We start from the raw sequence: 18322 nt of genomic DNA on the forward strand, positions 1-18322 counted from the left end.
CCGTATTGTCCCTTCTGAGCTGTCCTCTCTTTGTTGGTCCTTTATTACACCATGTTTCTCTATGTCTGCTGTTTAAGATGCACCCAACATCCGTCCATCTTCCATAACCTCTTATCCAGTATAGGGTCACTGTGAGTTTGGAGCCATTCCCAGCCAGCACTGGGCATGTCGGTCCATCAGAGGGCACGTGGCTGGGCGCGTCGGTCCATCAGAGGGCATGTGGCTGGGCGCGTCAGTCCATCAGAGGGCACGTGGCTGGGCGCCTTCGGTCCATCGGAGAGCATGTGGCTGGGCGCGTCAGTCCATCAGAGGGCACGTGGCTGGGCGCGTCGGTCCATCGGAGGGCATGTGGCTGGGCGCGTCTGTCCATCAGAGGGCATGTGGCTGGGCGCGTCGGTCCATCGGAGGGCATGTGGCTGGGCGCGTCTGTCCATCAGAGGGCATGTGGCTGGGCGCGTCGGTCCATCGGAGGGCATGTGGCTGGGCGCGTCAGTCCATCAGAGGGCACGTGGCTGGGCGCGTCGGTCCATCGGAGGGCACGTGGCTGGGCGCGTCTGTCCATCAGAGGGCACGTGGCTGGGCGCGTCGGTCCATCGGAGGGCACGTGGCTGGGCACGTCGGTCCATCGGAGGGCACGTGGCTGGGCGCGTCTGTCCATCGGAGGGCACGTGGCTGGGCGCATCGGTCCATCGGAGGGCATGTGGCTGGGCGCGTCAGTCCATCGGAGGGCACGTGGCTGGGCGCGTCGGTCCATCGGAGGGCATGTGGCTGGGCGCGTCTGTCCATCAGAGGGCATGTGGCTGGGCGCGTCGGTCCATCGGAGGGCATGTGGCTGGGTGCGTCGGTCCATCAGAGGGTACATGCTGACTTTAGACAGTGGTTCACCTAACTGCCTCTGTCTGGACTGGGGGAGGAAACCGGTGGATCCCAAGGAAATCCACACTAACATGGATAGAATATGTAAACAGGTAGGGGGGGCAGGAATTGAACCCACAACCATGGAGTTAGGAGGCTGTGGGGTTAAGTACTGAACCACCGTGCCAAATTAACGACAACACCGCTCACAAGGTCTCACCCGTACGAACAGGGGTGAACTGTGCCGAACACGGCCATGTCTGCACACTGCCCATTGTACGCATTTCATCATAGCTGTGCCCGATAATTGAAAATAGGCACAATAAGGACATTGCACATTTGGTGACCAGGAGGGAAAAGGGAATTTAGAATCGCCAAGGGAGAATCCACCCCCCCACCAAGGCCAGTCTTTCAAAAAGGATTGAGTGATTCCTGGAGTAATTCCTCCATCCTGTATGAAAAAGGTGGCACTTTCAGTCTGTCCTGTGTCCTGTGAAGATCCAGTAACGGCAAATCCAGACCCAGACATCCGTAGTCTGTCACATGGCCTCCTTCATCACTTTGCTTGCTATTGTTGTGGTTCATACACAAGGCAGCAGAAAGACCTTTCCAGCGTTTTCTCTGTGTTACCTCCCGCAGACGAGACGTCATTCGAGGCAGGGATCAAAGTGCAGATCCACAGCCAGGACGAGCCGCCGTTCATCGACCAGCTGGGCTTCGGGGTGGCGCCCGGTTTCCAGACCTTCGTGTCCTGTCAGGAGCAGCGGGTAGGCTGGGGGGGGGGGCAGTGCAGAGGGTGTGGCAGGGGGGGGGGGAGTGGAACATGGCTGCAGGTTTGAGAAAGGCCTGACTGCTCCAGTAAACCCATCCAGCTGAGTAAGTGGCTGAAAACAAGCCGTTTTGAAAACTATGTCAGCTGGGCAGCTGTGTGAGGTAGGGCAGCTATCAATGGACCATGTGAAGAGACTGTGTACAGGGGCATATGCAGAGGCGGGGCCAGAGGGACACTGGCCCCAGCTGGAAGCTGAATGGCTCCCAGAGTGCCCCCTCCCCTGTCACTCACCAATTTAAAACATACCATTGGTTAATGTTAAGGTTGGGCCCTCATATGAATTATGGCCCTTCTCCTACCTTCCACTTCAAATCATATAATCAGCCCTGTCTGTTTGTGTCCGAATTCCCAACATCCTTCCCCCTAGTTAAACATTTGGCTGTGTGTCAAAAGCATGTAACTCTATCATTTAGGCTCCACAGGGTGTGACTAGGCTGTGCAGATCCAGATGGTTGTTTAATAATCACCTTCACAGCTGTAGCTCGTGATTTCACCCCTCATCTGGCCTCTGACTGCAAAAAACTGCAGAGGAAACATGATGTAAGTTAACCGACGAAAGGTCGGCCCACATGTTTGACTGTCGGAAGTGCCGGACAGGAGTTTTCTCCTGCTCTGTGCTTGGGAGTCTTCTGGAAGCCTTTGCCACTATCCGGTATCATTTGGATTAGCCAATAGAATAGCTCTTCCTTGAGATGCTCCCCTGTGTGGCAAAATGGGATGAGGAGGGGTACAAGTTTCTGCAACGGGCTCATCGGAGCATCCCAGGAAGCCTGCAGGGGCGTCACAGGTGTGTGACGGTGGGCGTGAGGCTTTTACAGGAAAAAGTAAAAGTGTTAATCTTCACATGAAAAGTGCAGCTAATACACTACATTAGCCTTTCTATTACATTATCAACAGCTTTTCTAGCGGCCCCCCTGCCCACCCTCTGCAGACGCTTACACAGTCTCAGCGCACGATTCTCCGGTTAACATGATTACTGTGGAAGATGAGGATGGTAGCTTTAGTTAAATAATTTTAAAACTTGCCTTTTAAATGAAAAAATAGCTTTTCACATTAAAGAATGACACATCTAAATGAGGGCTACATGACATCGGAAAATTATCAAATATCGCTATGTGAATTCTTCGCGATAAATATTGTGATATTTATAAAACAAAAAAGCAGTTGAAAATGTGCCTGAAATAAACCATAGCTAAATAGAGCTTGTTATTATTATTTAATGTTAATACTGTAGAGTAATACTGTGTATGCGTGTATGCGACGCGTGTATGTGTGCGTTTGTTTGTCATGCACACGTTTTCTCTCCAGCTCACATTCCTGCCCCCACCCTGGGGCGACTGTAAGTCTTCAGCCATGGACTCAGACTTCTTCAGCACCTACAGCATCACTGCGTGTCGCATCGACTGCGAGACGCGCTACCTGGTGGAGAACTGCAACTGCCGAATGGTGCACATGCCCGGTAGGGTCTCAGCCTGCTCGCCACACGCACACACGCACACACGCACACGCAGGCACTCTCAAACCTGCCACCAGCTCAGACGCTATTAAAATTATTACTATTTAAATTAGAAGTGGGCAAGCCTAAGGCCAAAGAGGATGACTGAATCCCCACAGCTGATTTTAAGGATATTTCTATGAGGGGAACTGGGTTAATTTAAACGTAATTATGGCTCTGCTTTCAGGCTTCCTGCTTTTTTCTCTCCCAGTGAAAAGACAGCCAGTCCTTCAGAAATGGCCCAGCCACTACACTGGGTTTTATTTCTCCGTTATCTGTGGCGTTCCGTACTCCGGCGGTTCATATAGGCCCTACGGACCCTGTTTACATTAGTATCTTTTTTAGGGTTTTTTTTTTTTTTAATGCAGTAGCACATGGTAAGCAAAAAAAAAACCTACTTTTACATTGCGTTCTCAATTTAAGAAAAATCACATTAATTGCTTACGCTTCTAATCAGGGGGATTTAAAGATCACTGTATTGACTGGCCTCCAAAACACTCGGATCAACCCAAAACGGGCGGTATGTTTATTCGAGATAAGGGCCGCCCGGATACTGACACACTGTGCCCGGGCTCTCTCTCCTGCAGGGGACGCCCCATACTGTACTCCGGAGCAGTACAAAGACTGTGCCGATCCAGCCCTAGGTAAGCCCCCCACCCCCAGCTGCTGGGGCTGTTTTGATCTGTTAGCTACGCCTCGACAAGCCCCACCTTTCTGTCACACTTTATATCCCTCTCCCCATCCTCTCCTTCCTTTTCACTTCTGGTCGTTCCACTCGTAAACGATTTGACCTTCTCAGCTCCTTCTGAATCCGGTTTACTCCCCCAAGATTTCCTAGTGGAGCGGGACAACGACTACTGCGTGTGCGACACCCCGTGTAGCCTGACCCGCTATGGGAAGGAGCTCTCCTTCGTCAAGATCCCCAGCAAGGCGTCGGCCAAGTACCTCGCCAAGAAGTTCAACAAGTCGGAGCAGTACATCTCGTAAGTGCCCGATGGGGGGGCCACATCCAGCCCCTCCCCCTCATGCCCATGGCGACACTTGCCGGGTCCAGCAGCAGGCAGGGCGAGCGACACAATGTGGCACCTTCAATAAATCGATCAATCGATCAAGCTTTACTTATAGAGTCATTTAAAACAACAGGGTTTGACAAAGTGCTGCATAAAATCAAAAATAAGTGTAAGACAAATCAGAGTAGGAAACAAAGCAGGAAAGAGCTGTAAAAATGCATAATGATACACGAGAAATAAGAACCCAACGAAACAAATGGCAGGTGTGAGTGTAAGGATGGGGCTCTGCACTTTAATGCGTAATGACTCATAACCTGGTACCTGGTTTAAGTTAGACCACAGCCCTTGTCGCCGCACACCTGCCTGAGGATTTAAAAATATCCAGGCGTGTAAGTGGGTGAAGACGCAACGTCGCTTTGGATGAAGGCATCAGCCAGGCTGCTGAAGGTGAACCTGAGCGTCTACAGCGGCTGCTCGACCGCGGGTGAAATTGCGAGCTCTTCACGTCACTCTGGCTGATCGTCTTCCTCGAGTAGCTTATCTAACTCACTCCGTCACTCGTTCTTGACACGTAATGATCCGGCTTCCCAGATCGGGCTGCCGCGGCAGTGTGATTCCCGCTAGACGCACACTCTGGATCAGAAATAGCCACGGGGCCGCCCGCGGCCGAAAAGCACGGAGTGGCGGATAGACGGTATTTGTCTGCAGACATCACGTTCGGTGCGGACTGACACTTCGCCACAAGCCAGTTCTATGGGACAGAGATCAATACGGAGAATGATACTGGCTTGTCAAGATAAAACACATCCATCTTCCATCTGTTTTTCCGATACAGAGTAGATGAGCCTGTCTAAGGCAGCACAGGACCCCAGGCAGGGAACATAGTTCATCACAGAATACACACACACACACACACACACATTCGACTTATTTAGCAAAAGCTTTTACCCAAAGCGACATACTTTTTAATTTTTTTTTGAGAAAGCGGGGTCAACCAGTCCCTGGAGCAACTGGGCATTAATGGTCTTGCTCAAGGACCCAATGGTGAAATCACTCTGCCATCCACAGGATTTGAATGGGCGACCTTCTGCCCACAGGCACGGTGCCCTAACCTATTCAGCCACACACTCAGACACTCACCCACTACGGTGGATGAGAGACTTCGATTCAAGTCTTTGCATTAGCTCACGCTAACGTGGAGTGACGTGCAAACTCCCTATGTACCCCGTTCTACTTGTGTACAGGCTTATAACCGATTCCCTCTCACTTTTCCCAAAACCTGATGAAATAAAGGCATGACATGAGACAAAAATCAGACACCGGCGGTTGTTTTTCCGTTTTCATGCTATAGCCACTTAGCACAACAAATTGGCCAAACTGGCCCTGAGTGGGCCGTCTTCCGGCTGCAAAAGAGCCAGTCTTTCCTCTCTAAATCACCTGGAGACCGTTCAAGAGTCACAAGCCGGGGACAGAGTTTGCTGAAGTTTGTGTCCCCGTCTCAATTGCAGGGACAACATCTTGGTGCTGGACATATTCTTTGAGGCTCTGAATTACGAGACCATAGAGCAGAAGAAGGCCTATGAGCTGGCGGGGCTGCTGGGTGAGTCTGTCATCTCATCATGTGGGATGAGATCCTGAGGGATGGGCCTTTTGGGGTTACTCATTGGGGGGTGGTTGCCCCAGCCGCCCACCTCACTGCCCTCAGAGGCTGCATTCTTTGACGGGCAATTTTGTTGCCTTCACTTTTACGTGGCCTTGCAGAAACACCATATTCCCAAAGCACGCCTTTCTGGTTCTAAGTGCCTCGACCCCCCGACCCCACTCCTTCCCCTTTAGGTGACATCGGAGGTCAGATGGGACTCTTCATTGGAGCCAGCATCCTGACCATCCTGGAACTCTTCGACTATCTCTATGAGGTGGGGCACTCTAACTGTCATTGTTGCTTTTTTATACATTTAATTCAAAGTGTTATATGGAAGTGGAGCTGTAATATGATATTTGGGAGGGAAAATAGTCAGATAGTCCACCTGCCAGGCAGATATTTCATTTTTATTTTGCATTCATGTCATTCAGCCCCAGGTAGGGTAACGCAGCTTATGCAGACCCTTTTACTGGGACATCAGCATTTCACATTTCATTGTATATGGGTAATAAAAAACAAAGAAAAGTGGCTGGGTTTACAGATCAAAAAGTAAACAAAAACAGCGATATATAACCATAGCAATTTTTGAAAGGCATAAAAATATTACTTTCATTGTTTATTCACTCATTAATATGAATGTTCATTATGCTATGCTGTGCATTCTCTGGAAAAGGAATTTATTTGATATTTTTTGATGAATAATCTGATCCGGAGTAACTGCATTAAATTAAAACTCACAAAAAAGCGTGTAGCCTTGCAGAGAATGATTTTAAGAGCAGCATGCATCATCTTTCTGTTTCCTAAATGTGTATTTAATGATTAATAAAGCCTTAGATACAGTCATTGCAACCCCCCCCCCCCTCACCCCCACACCCTCTGCTGTCTCTGGCCTAGCATTTAAGCTAGGCAGGCACCCAATGCCTCGTACTTAATCTCACCTGCTATCTCCAAAACAGCCCTTCCACTACCCGATGGTCTGAGTCAGTTGTATTTCCATTGTAATTTCTCCAGTTGAAGAGTCTGTCTGACATGGGGTCCTTCTTTTTTTAAGCTTCTCTATTATCCACTCGCATTCAGTCACATCCATTTGCATCCACAAATAACAATTCACCTCCGCTCACACCCATTTGCATCCATCTACATTCAAAGTTATACATTCCCATCCAGGCACATCAAATTTGCATCCTTTTCATATCTTTTTCCAACCACAAGCTATGCATTAGCGGGCGACTGGTGGCTCATCGAGTATCACTGTTGTGTCGCCATGGTATCCTGCCTGTAGTATGTGTGTGTTTTTCCTCCTGCAGTCCAAAGACATGCGGTTAGGCTAATCAGTGCCGTAAAATTGCCCATGGAGTGCATGTGTACTGTATTGTGCAATAAGTCTTAGAATTAGAATCAGAAAACTTTATTGATCCCGGAGGAAATTGCTTATGCGATGACTGCCACAACACGCAACACAGAGACACAAAAGCAATATAAAGTAAAAAATAAAATAAAATAAAATAGTCTAGATAAAATCGAAATAGAAATCTGTAAAAACAATTTAGAAAATCAGTAGTAGTAATAATAAGTACTATTACGCAATAGTATGGATGATATTGCACGGATGATATTGCACATAATAATGCTAATGTTCCAGCACCTATAGAACATCTCACAGTATTGCAAATAGTAGACTGTTGCACATCATAGCAAATCTTAGGCAGTCAATAAATTTTTTTAAAGCTATTTATTTGGGTAGTAAGTGTATATTTGCTCAGAAAAAAATGCTATTTAACATTACAGCAAGTGCAAATTACGAGTAACACAATAAAAGTTACCAAGAATTTCTTCTCTTCTCCAAAGAGTTACTGATATCTTATTGGATGGCTAGAACACCACCGCTCTGTTTCCCAAACCTCTCCTCAGGGGCACCTCAGCCATTCCATGTATTCGTTAAATTCACCACCAGCTTATTAAATAATTGACTTAATTAGTTAAATAACTGAATGACATATTGATTAACCAAATAAGGTTAAGTCAAAAAATACATGGGTGTATTGGATGGTTAACTTTGGGAGAGGTTCTGAAATGGCTAAACTGACACACTGACTTAAAGACAACACATACTTATGAATGGACTGGCCTAAAACCTATTATATAAAAATTTAGGTTAAATACAAAGGTTTGTAATAATGAATGCATGCTCTGCTTTGCGATGCTGATGAAAGCATTACACGGCTTCAGCGGTTCGTCGGCTCAATGTATGGCTCGAGGTTACAGTACCTTATTGTCACGCTCGGGCGATGTGGGCGAGCAGGGAATTAGGCGAGCAAGCCAGGACGTCAGGGAAACGGGGGTTTAATGAACAAAAGACGGGCAAAGCACAGCACATGACAATACAATGACAAGTCTGGGGAAGACTGACTCAGACGAGGACTAAATACACAAGACAAGCTAGACTTAATAGGACACAGGCGAGCACAATCAGGGTTGAACACGAGGTAATGAGGGGGGCGTGGCACACATCGGGATCGTACGGAGCAGGGTGTGACACTTATGTATTTACTTTTATTTTCACTGTATAATTATCATTATTATTATGTACTATACATTTATATTTTTCCGACTTACCTAGAAATTCGACTTTAAGAAATAGTTAGGGAAAAGATCCCATTCGTAACCTGGGAGCTGCCTATGTAGTTTTACACTAACATGAAGATCATTTTAAAATAATTTTCTTTGACTTTTGCACAATACTGTTTGTGTCCTATTATGAAGCGGCATCCTTTCCTTTCCTCTCTATGCTGAACCCCCGTGATCCTAACCAGGATAAGTGGCCAGACCATGCATTGGTACACTTACACATCCATTCCCAGCCACTCACACGCATTTACATCCACACACCTCTATTTGAGAGGCCAGAATTTCTCCCCCTCCTGTCAAGTACAGGGGAGAGTATGACAGAGAAACACTGCTTAGAACATGCTGGGAAAAAATGAGAAGATGACATGTGCTTAAAGTGGCCCCTTCACCACTCAAGGTGAACTGTCGAGCAAAAAGGAGAAGACAGAGCAAACCAAAGAACCGCTCATATAGTCTCTCTGGTAACTTTGAGTACCGCCCTTGGATTCCTCCTGTATAATCTCTGAATTGTCTGCCTCATTGGTGTGGGTGTGATATTAGCTGAAGCTGATCGATTTCTGCAGGGCTGGTCCTTAAGTCTTATGCATTTATTAACATTTTGCTCAGCTAATAATATTCCTCTTATGAATGGAACATTTCTTACCAAGAGCAATTTTATTTTAATGTCTTTCACAGATCTGTTCCACTTATGGAACTAATTTGGCATATGAGGTGGAAAAAATTGATTATGCTTTATTATAATAAAAAATACACAATTATAATATTAGTATTTTTATGATGTTTTGATAATTTATTTCATTCCTAAATTACTAATAAATTTCTTCATAAGGATGTAATTGTCTGTAATAATATTAACAATTACAGATTTTTGATGAACGTAACCCAGAAAAAAAACAGAATTAATAAACACAAAGTAATTAACAGTATAATGTTGATTATTTAGTACAATTTATTTACTAATGAAATATATTTTGAAGCTGAAGCTTAGAGTAATGACAGCATATTACTAATGCATTTATTAACACCGACAAACAACTCTATAAATCAACATACTGTACATATTGTGCCGTGTGCAGCATTTGAATCGGGGGTGAAAATGGCTGACAGTAACTCTGATTTTGCTCACAGGTTATCAAATACAAGGTGTGCCGATGCACAAGGAGGAAACGCAAGCGCAACAACAACAATGACCGTGGAGCCGTGCTGGGCCTCGACGACGTGAAGCGTCACGTCAGTATCCAACCGCCGGCCGCTCAGGCTGGGGGGTTGTGTGGGGGAGGGGAGAGGGACAGGGCCGCCAAGAATGGCAGGAATGCCGTTCAGGAGCAAGGGGCGTTATGGAAGGTTCTAGCAAGTTTCCAACAGTCTGTTTTGCAATCAATTATTAACTGAGATGCTGCTGTAATTGTCCTAAGACATGACACCTGTCCAAAAACAATTGGAATTTTATGCTTATTTGATATTTTACGGTCGTTCGGCTAAAGGTGATTGACACTTGCTCCATTTCCCGAGATTTCGCAGCCCTGAAGGTAACACTCCTCTCTCGGGGCCGTCTGCCTGTCATCCTTCTTGGCTAATGGCACTAGCAAGCTAATACCCATCATCCCACAGTAAAATGAGCCTCATGAAGCCTGGATTACATGCTGCTCATTTGTGATAATGACCCTGTAGCGGAGAAAAATGTGATCAACAGAGATCATGCAAGGACTGGAATAGTGTATAGTACACACACAGCTGTCCTCTAAATTCTTTAGAACTATGAGGGGTTATTTAAACACATTTATTTTGGAGAAGCTTTTATCTAAAGTGATGTATTATTGAGAATGCAGGGTCAGCCAGTTCCTGGATCAATTGGGGTCTAGGGCCTTTCTGAAGGACCCAAAGCTGGAATCTCTCTGCCAACTACAGGATTTTAATAATAATAATAATAATAAATTTAATTTATAATGCACTTTACATTTTACATAGAAGATCTCAAAGTGCATACAGACAGTGAGAGAATGTCACAATTAAAAACAACAATAAAAGAGGAATAAAACAGTTAGTTAAGCAGTCATTAAAAACATTGGTTAAAAAGAAATGTTTTTAGGTTTTTTTTAAAACATGTAACAGTCTGTGGAGCCCTCAGATGTAGAGGAAGGGCATTCCACAGCCGTGGGGCAGCACTGGAAAAGGCCCTATCTCCAGTGTTACGGGAGCGAGTCCTGGGAGGGAGGAGAAGGTGTGTATTGGTGGAGCGGAGCGTGCACGGGTGACAGTGGGGAGTGAGGAGTTCTTTATTTTAACTGGTGATGGATATGAGTCCTAATTCACAGAGCCACACACCCCCCTCTACCATGGCGATTCATATAGACTAAATACCGGTGAAATGGTGGCCCCCCCATTTCTCCAGGATTGCGGGCTCAGAATCCTATCCTTGTTCTGTGTTTATGCAGATTTTACGCAGGTTACTTATGGTTATGGTTATGGTTAGGGCAGGGTAGGGGTTGTCATAGTTAGCGTTAGCATTTTTCCCATTGAAATGAATGAGCGGTCCCCATAAGGATATGTTTACCCTACATGTGCGTGTGTGTGTGTGTGTATGTATGTGTGTCTGTGTGTGTCTGTGCATGTGTGTGTATGTGTGTGTGTGTGTGTGTGTGCTCCCTGGGATGGCGTACATGCTTACTGTGACTTGGATAATCAGTAACAAATACCCTATTTTCAAACTTCTAATAACAAACGAAATCCAATGCAGCTGCTGTTGTCCATTTTGTTTGTTAAATGTACAGCGAGGATCCTCTGCTTCCTCCTTAAGTGGATCTTCACATTTTTAGGGAATTATGTAATGGGCTTTAATTCTCCCATCAGAGGTGCGAACGATGCTGTAATTTGCAGGAATCCACCCCCGCTGTCGGCACTCGAGCGCAGACCGCGTGCTGGATGGGTACAGTGACGAATGCTCTTCCCAGTCACTCTGTTCTGGAGTTGTTCTGTGCTGCTTTTTAACAGAAAACCCTTACTCAACAGTGTACTCGATGCATGCAGAGTAACGTATTTTCAATGTGGGCTAAAAATAATGGTGAAAATGTACTGGGCCGCGTTACATGCGGCTGAATCACTGGTTTTCAGGCATGTAATGGGAAGAGTCTGAAGAAAGTGTAAGATGCAGTTTTGATAACTTGAGAATATTCTCTCTTTTATTAATTCACTGTGGCGCATCACTCAGTTTCCTTCACTTCTTTTATCACTCTCCATTTTAATTTCCTCCTCAGTGTATAAATGCTTCCCCTGGTATATCTTTTTTTTTTTTTTTAGTGTGGCTCAGCGGGTTAGGACCCTGTGCCCCTGATCAGAGGGTTGTTGGTTTGAATCCCAGCGCCAGCAGACTATTGCCACCATTGTGCACCTGAGCAAGGCCCCTAACCCCCTAGGCCAGGGGTCGGCCACCTTTTTTACCACGTGACTGCGGCTCTCCTCATAACGATGGACGAATTCACATTGTCCTGTCTTAACATATTATGATAATACTTTCGTAAAGATATATAATTTATTTATGGGTTAATATTATTATTTGTCGTTTAGATATTTCTTTAGCTATATTAGAATGCCGCAGTCCGTCACATGCTTTTGTTACATCTTAACTGCATAATTTACATCTTCCTCAAAGTCATTTGCTAAAATGAGATTACGTCTCTGGTTAAATGGTATGTTTTCCAGAGTTTTCTTAAGCACCTGGATGTACGCTTCAATGTTTATTGGGATTCCTAATTCTTTCATATACTTTTTGTAGTAAATTGTCGCCACGCCTTCCCAGGTCTTTATAAAAATAATTATATTTTCTCCAATTTACACATTATAGCCAGCTGAGTTGGGAGTGGTGAGTACATTTTGCACAGCTCAGTCAGCAGAGTTACATTGCTGAAGTGGAGAGCGAAGGGTGGATGACTACAAAGCCAGACGAAAGGAGGGATGAGGGTGAAGACTATCGCTATAGAACTAATCAGTGTTGTACTGTCAGTCACCTTTGTGCTGTTACGCGTCTGAGTGATTTAAATCGGAGATGCCCCCCCAAAAATTGTTTTTCTATAATAGTTTTTGTAAGTACTTGATCTTTTATTTTTGTGTTATATGCATATATACACATATCACATTAAAAATCGAATCTCAAACCCCTTTCTTTACCCAGTGTGGGTCTTTGTAAATCTTGGGTCAGACATTTAGGAGAAAATGGCTCTTTGCATTAAAAAGGTTGCCGGCCTCTGCCCTAGAGATACTGCATGCTGGCCAACCCTGTGTTGTGACCCCACCCCGCCACCCCCGCATAGCGATCATCATACTACCGGGCTGTTTAAATCATGGTCCTCAAGGTTCAAGCCCTGCTGATTTCCCAGTCTTCCTTTACCTGTGAGCCAGGTGTGAAGTCTCTGTGGCCAATCAGAATCAGTAATTACTGTATTAACCTAACTGTAAGACTTAAAGCACTCATGTATAATGCATTATACATACCTTCATAATACATTATGACGCATTTATAAAGTATTATAAACATGGCTATAACTATTTATAAAAAGGCATAACACACTAGAGCTAGGTTTATTATGCATTATGAATGCTCTATGAAGCTCTTCTATAATACATACCTTCGTAATGCGTTATAATGGCTGACCATTATAATGCATTATGATGACTGCATTAATTAAGTAAAGTGTTACAAAACTAACTACATTGAACAACTGAAAACAAGTCCTGGATTTGGAATCAAGGGGCAGATTTACAGTGTCCCTTCTCAACAGTATCTGTTCTGTTCATTTAATCCTTGCCTTCGTTTACTGATGCCCTGACCCTCCGTGTCTCACTGTGCAGGCTCCCTGTGAGGCCCTCCACACCCCATCCACATACCCCGCCAACATGCTACCTCATCATCCTGGGCAAGGCAACTTCGAAGACTTCACCTGCTGAGTCAGTCGCCACTAAGGAGTGGGGCAGAACCTTGCCGCAGGCCGTCGGCACGGACAAGAGAAACAAGTTTAATCTCGGAAACAACGCTACCCAGAATTTAACAGGAAATAAAACATGGTAGCCAAAAGTACTTGTCAGTGAATCCGATATTACCTGATACGTAAAGTCTTGTAGATGGATAAATTTTAAAATATGAGTGAAAACTTTAATGATCAAAAACTAATTTCGCATAACTGGTCACGCCCACATTGAAGCCAGTTATGCGTGGATGTAGATGAACTGGAAATTCCCCCCTCGGAGACCAGTATAGAAGCCAATTCCTCCCAAAGCTTTGGTGTCACATGCAGTGTAACCCAACTGTACAGTCCCAAACTGGCTTGTTAGGTCATTAGAAACTTTGTAGTGTTTACTCCACTGTAAATGTAGCAACGTGGGCTCACAGTCACAGCTGCTTACGACGCTGCAGCTGAGCCGTTTGTGTGGCAACAAGGAACCTGTCATCCATTAAAGAAGACATGAAATTACCAGTTTTCCAGCTTTACTGGGTGATGAGGGCCTGGGTGAGGGTGGAGCAGGTAACGGAATGGACTTCCATGCTTTATTTCAGACTGGTTTAGAATTGTATGAAAATTTTCAGGTCTCATCTCTCATATGCATGCTAGTAACTCATCCCCTAGTGCACGTATAAACCATTGTTAATTTTTTTCGTCTCACTGTCCTGTTTTTTTTAACTGCCCCATTTGTCTCAGTCACATATACAATGAATTTTTGGAAAGGAGACGTTGTCCTGGCTTCTGGCTGCATGTGCGTGTGTCTGTATCCGTGTCCCTGGAGATCGAGTGAGAGGGGCACGGAGCCAGTTTCCGTAGTGAGAGTGAGCTTTTCAGCCTAGTTTGGAATCCCTTTAATTTAATTTTAGGATCTATGCCTGTGTTTGACTGGCCCCTTGTACTACCAGCAGAAAAAATCCTTGTGGAGGATTCAGTGCACGAAAAATAACAGAGCCCCCCCCCAAAGCTGTCCTGTGTCAGTCTGAACCCAACCACTAATAAACTTCTTCTTGTGCGCCCCTGGTCTCGGTCCATGGACTTTCTGAGATGAAACGGCCTCTCTGACTTACTTCATTAACTTCTATAAGGTTCAAATGCTTCAATCAGATTTTCCTCTCAGCTGCGTTTTACTGAGACTAAAGAGATTAAGTGCCTTCAGTCTCTCTTCATAGATGATTTCATTCAGATTAAGAAGTGCTCCAGCTGCTGGACTTGCTCCCCCTAGGATAACCCCTCTAGAACTGTTATCTATGTTTCAGCATAGAAAAATATCAGCACTCTGGCCACATCATGTCCACAGAATCCACCACGATGTACCAGACATAGAAAACACACCTTTTCGGGCCAGAATGACAGATGTAAACTCCATTATGGTTTAAAGACTGTTCCTCTCCTTTTATGTGTTTCTGTGTTGTCTGTCCAATGCAGGATCCCAGTCACTGTATTACAAATGCTTTTTTCATCACTAATTTCTAATTTAAAAAAATTACATATCCCTTTCTAATCATGTGTACATCAATGAACATAGAATATGTCTGTTTGCGTATAAATGGAGGATGGATGTTTGTGGGTTTGTGAATGGGGAGAGGGCCGTGGTGTATGAGTGTATGTGTGTGCATAAATGGACAGAGGATATTTTGCGCATGTGTGTATGCATGCATATGTATGCATGTGCATATTCACGCGACACGGCAAAAAGGACCCCAGACCCGCAAGGGCTCTGCATCTCTGCGTCACGCTTTTATCGGACATATCTGTCATTATTATTACTCTTCATGTGCTGGAACCAGCTGAGAATGAATTGAGAATCACCACTTCAGGTTCCCATCTTATCTTGTCTGTGCCATCAGCTGCTTATGGGTGAGAATTTACTTATACATTATCATAAGCGCTACATCTGTCGCAGCTTTTCCAACACAGCAGTACCATATATGTTAAGCAGACTACAGGATGTGTGTTGACTGTTACAACTGTGGCTTGTCCCTAATGTTAGAAGTTTATTTGCAAGCAACGCAGGCTTAAGCTAACTGGATTGTTTAAGAAGATTAAAAAGCTCCAGCATGTCCTATAGATGCTATATCACTGTTTCCTGGAGTTGTATGAAATAAGGAGTTATTCATTTTTGCAAACTATCATTTTTATTTAATTCTCATGGAGCTTTGAAGTTATAGCTTTTGGATATATGATTTGACGGTTTCTTAATTTCTCATTCATACTTTGAATACACCAAACCTTTTATCTCAACTGTAAAACAAAATACTGCAAAACATTTAGTGTCCAATTCAATGTCTTTAAGAAATGTTTCATCTTTATTATTCTGCTTATTATTCTGTATTTTTATTTCAGCTTTTCTTACATTGCTTTTAGAATGTATCTCAAAGTTGTATTACAATTATATTTATATTTGAATACAATATTTTCTTTCACAGTTATGGGAACTGAAGAATTCCAATCGAAATTGTTCAGGTTTTTTGAACATTTTCTGGAAATATGTCTGTCAGAATACCTTTAATTTCTTTTTCATTTAATTGTGTTGATTGTGTCTTCTGTGTTTGCAGCCTCCTATGATACTAAAAAGTTACTGCACTTCATAGCGGTGATTAATAGGTGTTGCAATGATACCTTCTGCCCCCTACTGGTCAATCAGCAGTTGACTTTTTTGTATATGAGTTGGAGGTGGCTTTGAAAAACACGGTATTGGCTTTACTTATTTACAATTTACAGACTCCAGAAGCAGTTATCAGCGGGTGAAACAGTCATACACAGCTGATGATTTCTTCCTCCATTATCTGGCATTGTGTGGCGCGGAAATGAACACAACCAAAAGTATTTAAGGAGATGCTGCTGTCTGTAGCTGTTTTCGGAGATAACAATCAAGTGCTGAATTAAAGCTGTTTTTTTTTTTGGTGGTATTAAAACCAAAACCGAAACACCAAAATGATTTAGTCAAACAGTTTGATCATATTTTGTGTGTGAGTGTGTGTGTGTGTGCGTGTGTGTGTGTGTATGAACACATCCCACAATTGGTCATCTGAATGTTTTGCCGTGCATTTCCAGTCTGTTTGAAGGTGGGAGGAAAGTTGGGAGTACTGGATACGTTTTAGCTGGGGCTCAATTGCTTTTGTCTTCTGGGATTTGTGTTGGATGTTTGAACCTAATGGGAAAAAGAGTATTTTATGAAACTGTTACAGTCTGATACACAAGCACAAAAACTACACCACTGGTATGTAAAAGTGGTGTCACAATATCATCAAAGTCTTTCACTATTATGTTTTTATCATTATTACTACAGTTATTGTTACTGATACAGTATTAGGCACATTTATACCTATATTAAGCATATTTTTTATTTTCTACCATAAAACCATGTATATTACCAGATAGTCCAGCATCCACCTTTTTAGACATGACTGTCCTACTGTTCTACTCTCATGAGGTAAAAATAAAAAACAAAAAAAACCTGTTACTTCTATTGTCATGCTTATTTTACATTGCTTAGCGTATAGTGCAGCAGCATCAGAACATAAATGACGTCATACCACTGTTTCTGACATTTTTGTTTTCAGCTGTAGCCAATGTCCTGAAGATGACTTTGCATTTACCTGAATAGTTTGACTTTAATGGCGCTCTTCATCCACGTTTTCATAACATAACATTCATTTTAGTAACATAATGAAGTTTAGAATTAAAGCTGCATTAGCCTGAGACAGAGGATGAGAGACAGAGAGAGTCAGAGTGAGATTGTTGGCCTGCATTGAGTAGACAATGCAAATTGAGTAGTTTGATTTGTTATTTTTTTTGGTTGTGTTTGGCAGAGTTGTTAGACCAAACTTAGCTGGCTGCTACATTCTGTTGAGCTACTCTTTTCAGTTGCAGTATAAAACCTAGACAGACATGAAATCAAGATCATTTGTTCCTGCAAGGCTAAGAGTGGACGTTATTCTGTTTGTTGATAGCTATTCTGTTCCCTTGTTCTGCTTTGTTCTGAGACCCATGGTCATGAATATTTCCTCAGTATTACAAGCCTGGAAGTAAACAGCACAGTGTTTATTCCACATTTGACTGCTTTTGAGGCTGCATTTTCATTCGATTTACATGCAAGATGTGCCTTGACTTTAGTCAGACTAAGAGAGATAATTGCCCTGTTATTTTTTGTTGACATCTTCAATGATTTCCCACGTATTATCCAACACAACAGACTATGATGCAAAACACTAGACCTCAAAACCTCTCAAGCTCTTTTCTGAATGAAAGCAAGTATACATCGCTGCAGCCGGCAGCCAAGTGTCGAATGGGAGGGTCCATGTCATGTATCATGGGCAATGGCAAGTAGGAGGGGTTTATGGTTAGGGTTTGGGTTAGGGTTAGGGTTTGGGTTAGGGTTAGGGTTTGGGTTGGAAAAAGGGGAAATTCTGAGATATATTCTAGTCACCATTTCAGTACGTAGGTCCAGTGGAGAAATGATTTGCTGTCGTCCTTAGTGTGTGACCTTAGGTGGTCAGACAGAAACCCAAACACAACTGTCAAAAGCAGTGAAGCTTCGAAGCCTGTGCTTGGTTGCAGTATTGTACAGTCAATCCATTTCGTTCAACCCAATAACTTTTTATTGGGTTAAATTAATTAAGTTATAGGACTAGATTACATGCTCATCCATGCTCAAAAACTTTATAAAGACCTATTCTCAGATGTAACCTTTTATAGAACTGGGGAACGTGCTGCTTAAAGATATCGACCTGAACATAAATGATTCAAGTTCAGGTCAGGCCCTGCTGTAGTAAGCTCAATCAAGCTAATTAACCTGAAATGCTCCCATAAAACATTTTTAAATATCTAAAAACTGTAGGTCACTTTGGAAAAGGGCATCTGAGA

At 43.7% G+C, this 18322-nt stretch overlaps 1 protein-coding gene across 4 annotated transcripts in view; it reads left to right on the top strand.

Annotated features, from left to right (window-relative positions):
• The window catches only part of asic1b (acid-sensing (proton-gated) ion channel 1b), a 149685-nt gene extending 132769 nt beyond the window's left edge, over positions 1-16916 (top strand). For all 4 annotated transcript variants that reach the window (XM_072715490.1, XM_072715487.1, XM_072715488.1 and 1 more), the window contains 8 exons: positions 1495-1622; positions 2996-3146; positions 3770-3826; positions 4012-4165; positions 5701-5792; positions 6029-6108; positions 9591-9692; positions 13308-16916. In XM_072715490.1, the coding sequence (XP_072571591.1) occupies positions 1495-1622; positions 2996-3146; positions 3770-3826; positions 4012-4165; positions 5701-5792; positions 6029-6108; positions 9591-9692; positions 13308-13403 (860 nt within the window). In that variant the 3' untranslated portion in view covers positions 13404-16916. The remainder of the gene's footprint in view (positions 1-1494; positions 1623-2995; positions 3147-3769; positions 3827-4011; positions 4166-5700; positions 5793-6028; positions 6109-9590; positions 9693-13307) is intronic.
• The last annotated feature ends 1406 nt before the right edge of the window (positions 16917-18322 follow it).

This window comes from Paramormyrops kingsleyae, chromosome 8 (genome assembly GCF_048594095.1).
Source record: "Paramormyrops kingsleyae isolate MSU_618 chromosome 8, PKINGS_0.4, whole genome shotgun sequence".
Taxonomy (NCBI): domain Eukaryota; kingdom Metazoa; phylum Chordata; class Actinopteri; order Osteoglossiformes; family Mormyridae; genus Paramormyrops; species Paramormyrops kingsleyae.